The 10046-nt window shown below is 45.8% G+C and overlaps 1 protein-coding gene across 2 annotated transcripts in view; it reads right to left on the reverse strand.

Annotated features, from left to right (window-relative positions):
* The window catches only part of ZBTB8B (zinc finger and BTB domain containing 8B), a 28095-nt gene extending 21120 nt beyond the window's left edge, over positions 1-6975 (reverse strand). Inside the window, exons 1-2 of one of the 2 annotated variants that reach the window (XM_087446373.1) lie at positions 6914-6975; positions 804-1828 (exon numbers count right to left, since the gene is read on the reverse strand). In XM_087446373.1, coding sequence (XP_087302499.1) covers positions 804-1828; positions 6914-6975 — 1087 coding nt within the window. Of the gene's footprint in view, positions 1-803; positions 1829-6398; positions 6875-6913 lie in introns of those variants that run through there. The other variant, XM_004426137.3, reaches the window with a different exon arrangement.
* Positions 6976-10046: the final 3071 nt, after the last annotated feature.

A 10046-nucleotide genomic window follows, 5' to 3' on the forward strand; every position in this document is an offset into this window, starting at 1 on the left:
CTACTCACCGTTCATCAAGCCATGCTGAGGTGGTGTCCTACATAGAAGAGCTACAATTCAACAGCTATGATGTACAACTATGTACTGGGGCTTTGGGGAGAAAAAAAAAGAAAAAGAGTAAGATTGGCAACAGACATTAGCACAGGGCCAATCTTCCAAAAAAAAAGAAAAAACAGAAAAGTTTAAAAAAAAAAAAGAGTTGTTCAGGGAAACAACCAAGTTCTCTCAAACCACAAAATCCTACCAAAGGATATAAGAAATTTACTCACATGAAGCCAAATGCCAACTCTAAAATATTCTCAAGTGGATAGCACCATCGACCATGACATGTTAACTGAGTGTCTACTACGTGCCAGACACCATGGTTGACACAAAGAAGGATAAATTTCCTACCTGTCTAGAACATGTTATCATGTATGAAAACCTTCCATTGGGTCCTCAACCCTGTGAGATGATGATCTCCTGAACAAAACAGGTTCAAAGAGATTTAATGATTTAACCAAAGTCCCACTGCTGGTTAGTGGAAGACAGTATGTTCTTTCCATGTCTTCAAACTGCCCTCAACACGATTACACTCTAGTTGTAGAAGTAAAATACTAACATACACGAAGAGACAATGCCCTGGAGACAGCAGGTGCTCAGTTAATACCTATTGGTGGTGGCGATAATGTGGTGATAATGATGGTGGTGACAATGATGGTAGTGACAATGATGATGATCATGATCATGATGATGGGAGACTATAAGGCACAGATGTGTGTGCTAAATGACCGACAGAGATGATGAATGATAATGGAGCTCACCTGAGTCCTCTCCATACCAATCAGTCTGGACATCAATCACAGAACTCATGGCTCCTCCTGCACCTTCTGGTCTTCCCTCCAAACTCCTAGAAAAGTGATGGTCTGCACCATCTTTGCTCTGGACAGCACTGTTGCGCAGGAGTGCCTCCAGGAATTGCTTCACGTGGTAGTTACTGTAAGCCAAGTCGACGGCCTGGCCACTGGGTAAACCCTCCTCCAGGTGGGCCAGGCCCAGCGGGGCAGCATACCGCTGCAGCCGTTCACCAACCTCCATCTCCACTTCATCAGCATCAAACTCCACCTTGGGCTCTATCTGTTTTGGCAGAGTAGAGAGGTCACTGTCAGCTGAGCCACTGCCCTGGCTGTCTTTCACCACCAGTTCCAGGGGGTGGCAGCCTCTGCAGTCACCACAAGGGGACTCTCTTGGACAGTCCACACTCGCTTCTGCCTTGGCACGGGGGGAGACCAAGCTCTTGGTATCACAGGAGGTCCCTTCCCTGCCTGAACTGGGGCTTCCACTGTCAACCTGGTGAGCTGCCGCCGCCGCCGCCGCCGCTGCTGCCGCTGCTGCCACTGCTGCCGCCACGGCTGCCTCCTTCTCCATCTTTCGGCAGATATCAAGGGATGACCTGATGTAGGACTTGCAGAAGTTCACCACGTCGTTCATCTGCAGGTAGCTGGCAGCCGACATAACTTCAATAACGTTCTCCCCACACAAATCCAACTTTCCAGAATAGAGGAAATCTAAGATGGTGGAGAAGGCATCGGAGGTGACAATATCCAAGGAGGCGGTGCTGTGCCGCCCGCTGTCCTGGATATAGTGAATGAGCAGGGCTCGGAAGTAGCCGCTGTTGGCAAACAAAATGTTCCTGTGGGCCTTGAAGATCCGCCCTTCCACTATGATGCTGCAGTCACAGAAAAAGTCCCTCTTTCGCTGTTCATTCAACTCTCCCAAGAGCTTGGCATAATAGGATTGCATCTCCATTTCTCCACCAGGTGCCGCTGCTCTGGAGTAGCCTGTATCTCTGCCGAGATGTTTTTTAAGTTAATTCACAAATCCCAACTTTACAAATAAGATGTTCATTTTTAATTAAAAAAAAAATTCCACAAACACTGTTTCAATAGTGTCCTATGATATGGGCTATTTTGGATCTAACAAAAATCACTTGTTGTCCAACTGGGTTAATTTACGAAAAACAACAAAAATAACTGCACATGAGCACAGTATGTGGTTTACATGGATTCTTTCAATGAATTTTTTATAAAAACACTATGATAAAGTACCAATATTGTCCCCATATTGATGACCCAGGTGTAACAGAGCCAGGACTCAAAACCAGGTCTATTAACCTTCAGAGTTCATGCTCTTATGCACTACACTCTACTTTCTTCAAGCCTCAAAATATAGATAATACTCAAATCTAAGAATTACTGTTCAGTCTCCGGGTCTTGATATGGAACTTAGAGACTGACAAGTGCAGTCTCAGCTCATACCTATTATCATCACTTTGTGGAAACATCTGGTGGATTCTTGGGCTAGTCAGCATGCATTCACCATTCTTATGGTTTTAGCACCCATCCCCCATTCTTGGCCAATGTGCTTTGCATCATGCCGGCGCCATGCCCAGGCTCCGGGTGTGTAAGACGTAACGTAAGCCACCCTCTGACCACAGTGATTGGCTCTGAGATGGCCAAGTGGCTTCATCAGAGCCAATGAAAAGCAATGAAACATTTGCTGGGGGTTCCAAAAAGGAGCACTCTTTGCTCTGTGGACATGTGGGATGTGAGGGATGCTGCTGCCACACCTCCAGGGGAACCAGCCTAACAAAGATGACAGCCCAGCTCAGGCAGAAGCAACAGATGGAACCCGGGGACCCCCTCTGAGCCCCAACTCCTGCTGTGCCAGAAGCCAATTAAGTCCCTTTTTGCTTTAGCTGGTCTGAGTTGGGTTTTCTATCTCTTGCAACTGAGAGACCCCTAATTGATTGACTCCACCACCCTTGGCTTACCCCTCCATATTTTTATGTCCTGCCCTTGTCTGTCAGTGGACTACAAGCCCTTTGAAGGCATGAGCCATGTCTTATTTCATTTGATATCCCCCACAGCACCTGGCAGAGTGCTTTGACCAAAGTAGGTTTGCTAAGTACAAAGGAATACTTTCTTAACTGCTAAGTAGAAAAGTATAAATCAAATTTAATATCCTTCTGCTAGTGAGGAAGACAGGTGCTGACCTTCCACCCGAGCTCTCTTCTGCATCTTTTCCCATCACACCAACCACATAGCCATCCATCAACTACCCGTAATTTTACATACTGACCCCTTGAGCTCAGAGAAGTTCCTCAACCTAGTACATCATCACCCTCTACTGGAATCACGAAAGGCCTAGTTAGAGCTGCCAACCACGGCTAACAACTCTTTAGCACTCTTCCTTTCTAGAAATGGAGCACCAACAATACCTCACCCAACCAGAAATCAGACACCACGCCCCCCAAAAGAGTCCTTCCCCTGGCAGAATACATTCACCAAGGCCTATGTACTAACTGCACAGATTTTACTCATAAAAGACCCACAACAACCTTATCAAATGGCAATTTATACCTACTTTATACATATAGTATTTATAACAAGTGTTGCATTAAGTTTAGACATCCGAGAACCAATTAGGGAGAGAAGTGGAGAGGAGCCTCTATAAGCAAGCAAACTGACAATCTTAAAAGTGAGAACTGACAACTAGGAAGAGGTAAAAAAATTATTTTAAAAAATAGACCTAGGAATTTTTTCAAAATATCAGCCTGAGGCCATTTAGCTAAAGGTATTAAATGATCCTACATATTCAAAATGGCCTAAGGATATCACTAAATTATAGCCCAGGGCTATAATTGATGGGCCTAAGCCATCAAGAAGATTCTTATCTTTTTATATTCATTTTTAACTCAAGGAAGTTATGTCATGATTTTGGAAATATTTTCATCCCACATAGGTAAAAATAACATTTTTGTTCAGAAAGGAAGAAAAACGTCAGATATCAGAAAAATTCTACTATTCTCAAATAAATCAACCCTGAAAGTTTTCCCAGGACTAAGGTTTCACTGTCGTTCTCCCCTCTTGCACCAACCAAGCCTTCCCAGCAGTTCCTGCTACTGCCTTTGGCAATCAAAATATTAAGGGAAAATCAAGATATAGGAAAATGCTTCACTTAAAATGTCACATCCTATTCTTCCTCAGAACGGAAAGAAAACCTATCAGACTGGTAAAATCACACTTTTCAATGTAATAATATCTACTTGTCGATGCAAATAATCCATAATCAATCCATAAATCAAAATTGGTGTGAGTTTATCATGAGCCAGGTTTGAGGACTATAGCCTGGGGCCTTCCTTCCCCAAGAAAAGAAGGGCACTAAAGAAGTGGGGTGTACAGAGTGGTTGTGTACTGTCTTGGAACAAAGAGTATACATCACATATGACAGGAATGTCCCTTTTACAATAATCATGAGATTGCTTTGCTGGCGCAGCAGGTGAGTGGTCACAAGGCGAGCACAGCAAGTCAGTAATTATCCTTAGTTTTTAAGAAGAGATGCTTACCCTTAAGGGAATGCTGATATGGGGGAAGATACGTCCTTATCTTTATGGGCATCATTCTTGCCTCTGAGGCATTGTGAATGTGTAAAGCAGCTGTACAATGCATGCTCAACACGCCACGTCAGGCCCGTTTGGAAAAACAAGGTCAGACCAAATTAGTTTTAAACCAAATGGCTTCCACATATACTCCAATATATCCTATTACTTTTCATTTATTTATCACACTGTGGATGGGAATGTAATTTGGAACACCATTTTAGAGGGGAATTTGGCAATATTTATCAAAACTTAAAATACATACATCTTTTGTCCCAGAAATTTCATTGCTAAAAATTTACCCTTTTGGATGTATTTGTGAAAATACATCAAATTATAAATTCAGAGATGTCCATTGCAGCAGATTTTTGTACTAGCACAAAAACAGACACAATCTGGATGTCCACAATAGGGGACAGGTTAAATCAATGAGGTACATTCACACAGTGGAATACTATGCAACCACGCTTTTAATGAGCTACAGTTGTGTCTGTGCATATGAAAAGGTCACCCAGATATATTAAGAGAACCGGAAATTGATACAATGTTATAAACCAATGTTACTGCAATAAACAAAAAATTTTTTAAAAAAGATACATTAAGAGAAAAAGGCTAGATGCAAATACACAGTATGATCCCATCTGTGCATATGTTTTTTCTGGTATATGTATGAATTTTTTTCTGGAAGGTTAACAAGCAAGTTCTGGAAGAGATAACAAGCAGATATCCTTGAGGAGAGGAACTAGGAGAAAGAGGTGTGTGGAGGGACCTTCACTTTCATTTTCAACCTTTCTGTACTGTTAAGATGTTTTACTATGTGCATGTATTGCTTTTTTCTTTTTTAACAAAGAATAAAAAGGAGGAGAGGCAGAGGAGTAAGGAGTTGGCAAACCAGGCAGATAAATATCTAAGTAGGCACAACACTCCTTAACTTGCAGAATAGTCTTATCTACAGGGTCTCCTCCTAGGGCACTTGCATATTTCACTAGAAGATGCTCATTTCCAGCAATAGCACCCAAAACCCATTTCCTTTGGCTTCCTCTCTGCAAATATTCTAGATCCTACTGGGTCATGTAAACATACTCCCTGACTTTGCAAAAGTCTATCCACATACTTTCTTCAAACCTTTCCCCAATCCTGCATTTGGCATATAATGTGGAAACACTTATTCAAATCAAGTCCACTCACCTTCTGTACTCTACAGTACACCAGGATCATCACTTCTCCCAGAAAAGAAGCTCCTAGGGTATATTGCTGTCAGAAGTACATTCACCCACACTCTGGCAGGGACCCTCCCAACCTTCCCACAGTTCCAATTCAATTCAACAGTTACTAGAACAGTTACTGGCTCCATACAACGCCTGACACAAGGAAGATGCCAGGAATAGAAAAATCAACCAAGTATAGTGCACGTCATCCAGGAGAGGGCAGATGCCAGCACTACCACTTGCAATAAACTCCCACATTCCCCAGAGGGAATCCTAGCCAGATCACAAGACTGTCTTCATTCATTCTTGAATGCGCCAAAAGCAGCCTTGAATTCCACCGACTCTTTCTGACAAGACACCCCTAGGCTCACCAACCTAAGAATAATGAAAATCTGCTCAACTGTCAGCCTCTACTGAGCACTATTCCTCATGAAGCACTGTCCCAAGTACTTTACTAGCATTCGTTAATTTTAACCTCACAATAACCCAATGCAGTAGATATGATCATTACACCCTCCTTTTCAGAGGAGGAAATTGAGGTTCAAATTTACAGATAACACGCCCAAGCTAGGTTTGGAACCGAGATGTTTGATTACAGAGTTGACATCCTTAAGCACTATGCCAACCTGACTCCCCAGACTCTCCAGGACAGTGAGAAGGGTTGGGGAAGTCACTCCTTTCGCAGCGCATGGAATGGAAGGGAACGACACGGGAGAAGAGTTTCTATTTCCACAGAAAGAATTTCAGGGTCAACTGCATCTTTGGTTCACCTGCTAAACTGCTTGCAAGACAGGGGGATTCTCCCCCGTCCAGAGCCAGACGATCCTGCGGAGATCACCGGAACCAGTTGCTGGACACGGTGTTTGGCCCCCGAGGGTGGGGAACCGAGGCCTTACCCCTCCCATGGCCTCCTGCGGACAAAGTGACCATCGCTGCGGCGGGCACTGCCACAGCCTGGCCAAGCCCTCGCGCCCCGGCACCATCGGAATGAGTTGGCCCTGGGACCACCGGCTGTACGACTCAGGGGCGGGGGGGCCAGTCCAACATCAGGGAAGTGGGGGGCATCTGCCGCCGCGCCGCCCCTGCCCACGCTAGAGAGGAGGGGGGGCTCGGTCATCCAGCCCGGGTTCCCGCGGCAAGGGGTCCCCAGGGCGGGGTGGTCCTAAGGAGGCCAACCGAGAGAGGGCATCCCTGCCCGCTGCCCCCCGGGCCGACCTCCCTAGGTACCCTGAATCCTCCCCAAACCAATGAAAGCGGCAGCGTGAACCTGCTTCTCGGCTCTCACCTTTCAGCGGGTTCCAGCCGCGCCGCCGCCGAGCTACGCGCTCCGACACGCCCCCCTTTCATTCACCTGTCGTCCCCTCCGATGAGAGGCGGGCAGCTGACCAATCATGGGGGCTCCTGGGCTCAGGAAGGCGGGCCCTTCTGCCAGCAGGTTAGTCAATGGCGCCCACGCCCCCTCCGGAGGATGCGCTCTGAGGGCTCCAGTGCTCGCGGGGTGATGGGAGTTGTGGTCTCAGAGTTCGTTTCTCCAGCCAAGATTAGTGGACAAAACTACAAGTACCAAGATGCCCAAAGGGGCAAGACCCAGCGGTTGTAAAAGCTGGAGCTTGGTTCGGTCTTCTGAGTCCCACTTGAGGGACCTGCGAAGTATTAGTCCCTTTGTCCAGAGAGCTAAAAGCACGTCGTGCATATTAATACAGCCTGGAGAAGGAGAGCTATGACTTACCAGTCCGCACACATTTTACCTGCCGGCACTCTCGCAAAAAACCTAGAAACCAAGGAAATGGTTTAATCTACTCAACAGGTTTTTTGTGTGTGTGTGTGTGTGACGAAGATCAGCCCTGTGCTAACATCTGCCAATCCTTCCTTTTGCTGAGGAAGACCGGCCCTGAGCTAACATCCGTGCCCATCTTCCTCCACTTTATATGGGACGCCGCCACAGCATGGCTTGACGGACGGTGCGTCTGTGCGCCCCCAGGATCCGAACCAGCAAACCCCGGGCCGCCGCAGCTGAGGGCGCACACTTAACCGCTTGCGCCACCAGCCAGCCCCTACTCAACAGGTTTTGATTGAACACCTGCAACACTCTCTTTCCTTGCAAGGTTTTTGGGTTCATATATACAAGTGAATCTGTTAAATAGCAGTACAAGATGCTAAGTAACAGTACATATAGGCATGTTCTGGGACGGCTGTGAACAAGACAAACCGGGTTCCCTCTCTCAGGGAGCTTAGTTGTAATGTGGGGTGTATTAGTTTGCTAGGGCTGCTGTAACAAACTACCACAAGCTGGCTTAAACAACAGAAATTTATTGTCTCACAATTCTGGAGGCCAGAAGTCCAAAATCAAGTTGTTGGCAGGATTGGTTCTTTCAGAGGGCTACGAAGAAAGGATCTGTTCCAGGCCTCTCTCCTTGGCTTCTAGATGGCCATCTTCATGTTCACATGGCGTTCTCCCTGTATATGTCTCTGTGGACAGAGTTCCCCTTTTTATAAGGATACCAGTCATATTGGATTAGGGGTTCACTCTACTCCAGGACAACCTCATCTTAATGAATTACATCTGTGATAGTTCTATTTCCAAATAAGGGCGCATTCTGGGGTACTGAGGGTTAGAATTTCAACATAGGAATTTCGGGAGGGGGACACAATTCAATCCATAGCAGGGGAAGATGGCCAATAAATAAATAAACAACTAAAAAAAGGAAATAGATGAAATGCCTTGCAAAGAATCAAAACAGGATGGTGATGAAACAAAGAGGGATTTGGTGGCTACATTAGGTTGAGGGTCAGGGATGACCTCTCGCAGTTGGTGACCTTTCAACTGAGACCCAAATGAGGAGAAATGAGCCATGCTAAGATTAAACAGAAGAGCATTCCAGGCAGAGGAAGAGCTAGTACAAAGGCTCTGAAACAGATTGGTATGTGTCTAAGAAACAGGAGGATGGCCAGTGGGGTGAAGCGGTGGATGACAGGCAGACCAGCTTGATGGGCATGCAGGCTGCACAGTTGCACAGAGCCCTGCACTCAGAAGGGCCCCATGCTTGGTTTAATGCTCTGCTGTTACCTTCTTGCAATTCTTAATTATTTTTGAACAAAGAGCCCTGCATTTTCATTTTGTACTGGGCCCCACAAATTATGTGACCAGGCTAGGTGACAGGAAATGTGAATGGATAGAGAGGCAGAGGCCAGATCACAAAGGAATTTGTAGGTCAAGTGAAGAGGGTTGGATTTTTTTTTTTTTAATGTGATGAGATACATTTGAAGGATCTTAAGCTGGGGAGAGATACAATAGTAGTGGTCCCAGGGAAAGATGCTGATAGCTGGGGTTAGAGCCGAGGTGGTAGAGATGGGGAGGGCTGGTTTAGAATATATTTTAGAGCTTGTCAAAGACTAAACTGCAGCTTACTCTAAAGATAACTCAGATCATTCAGATAAAGGTAATTTAGGAGGCAAAATGTCAGCCAAACACCACTGTACAATCCATCAAAGGAAAGCAGTTTACTTACCTCTTGCAAAGCCAGATTGTCAGAGAGAGAAAACAGCAGTCATATCTTTACTCTCAGTAAACTGTCACCCAGTTCCCAATGGCCAGCTCAGGTCCCAGGGAAGTTTGATCCTCATGGCAGTGGAGAAGTCATCAGAAGTAAGGAGCACCAAGCATCTCCAGGCTCAGTCTTTCATATCTGCTAACTTAGGAAGTCATGTCATTGGTGACTTAACCTTAATTATAACCATACATGGAACTCACCTTGTGGATTAATTCCACATTTCCTGCACCTAGGATCCAAACTTAAGAAATCAAATTTCATGGCTGTGGCACATGTGCCCTGTGCTAGATGACCTGGTAACATCCCAGACTGCTAAAATAAAAGGGCTTTTTAGGGTGGCCGGAATAAGGGATGTCCCTAGCAACTGGACATAGGGGATATTCTTTTGATGTCTAGATTTGATCTAGTCTGTTGTGGGGCTCGTTATCTCCACCCAGACCAAGGAAACCTGTGGTGTTAAATGCCCTGAACCTCGGTATATCATTCAGGGTTCAGTTGCAGGAAGGAAACCACCCTGGCTAGTTTAAACAGAAAAGGATTCACACCAGGAATTAGGTGATACAAATTATTGGGAAGCCTGGAAAAGTGGACCTGTGGGAATGACTCCAAACTGTCCCACCAGGGTAGCTGCTATCTTTGCTGCAACCAGGAAAGAGAGAAGTCAGGAGGCCACCACTGTACCTGTGGAGTTCAACACCACAACACTGTGGCTGCAATCCAGGGATCAGGAAGCCACCATCACCATTGCTGCCTCCAAAACAGCCTCTCAACCCCCACGAGGCTGGTGACTGGTACCCTGGAACCCTGCCGCAGAAACTCCTCGCACCTCTTCTGCCATGCTTGCCATCGGCAACAAGCAGCAGGAAG

Source organism: Ceratotherium simum, chromosome 22 (genome assembly GCF_057802395.1).
Source record: "Ceratotherium simum simum isolate JZ-2026a chromosome 22, ASM5780239v1, whole genome shotgun sequence".
Lineage (NCBI taxonomy): Eukaryota > Metazoa > Chordata > Mammalia > Perissodactyla > Rhinocerotidae > Ceratotherium > Ceratotherium simum.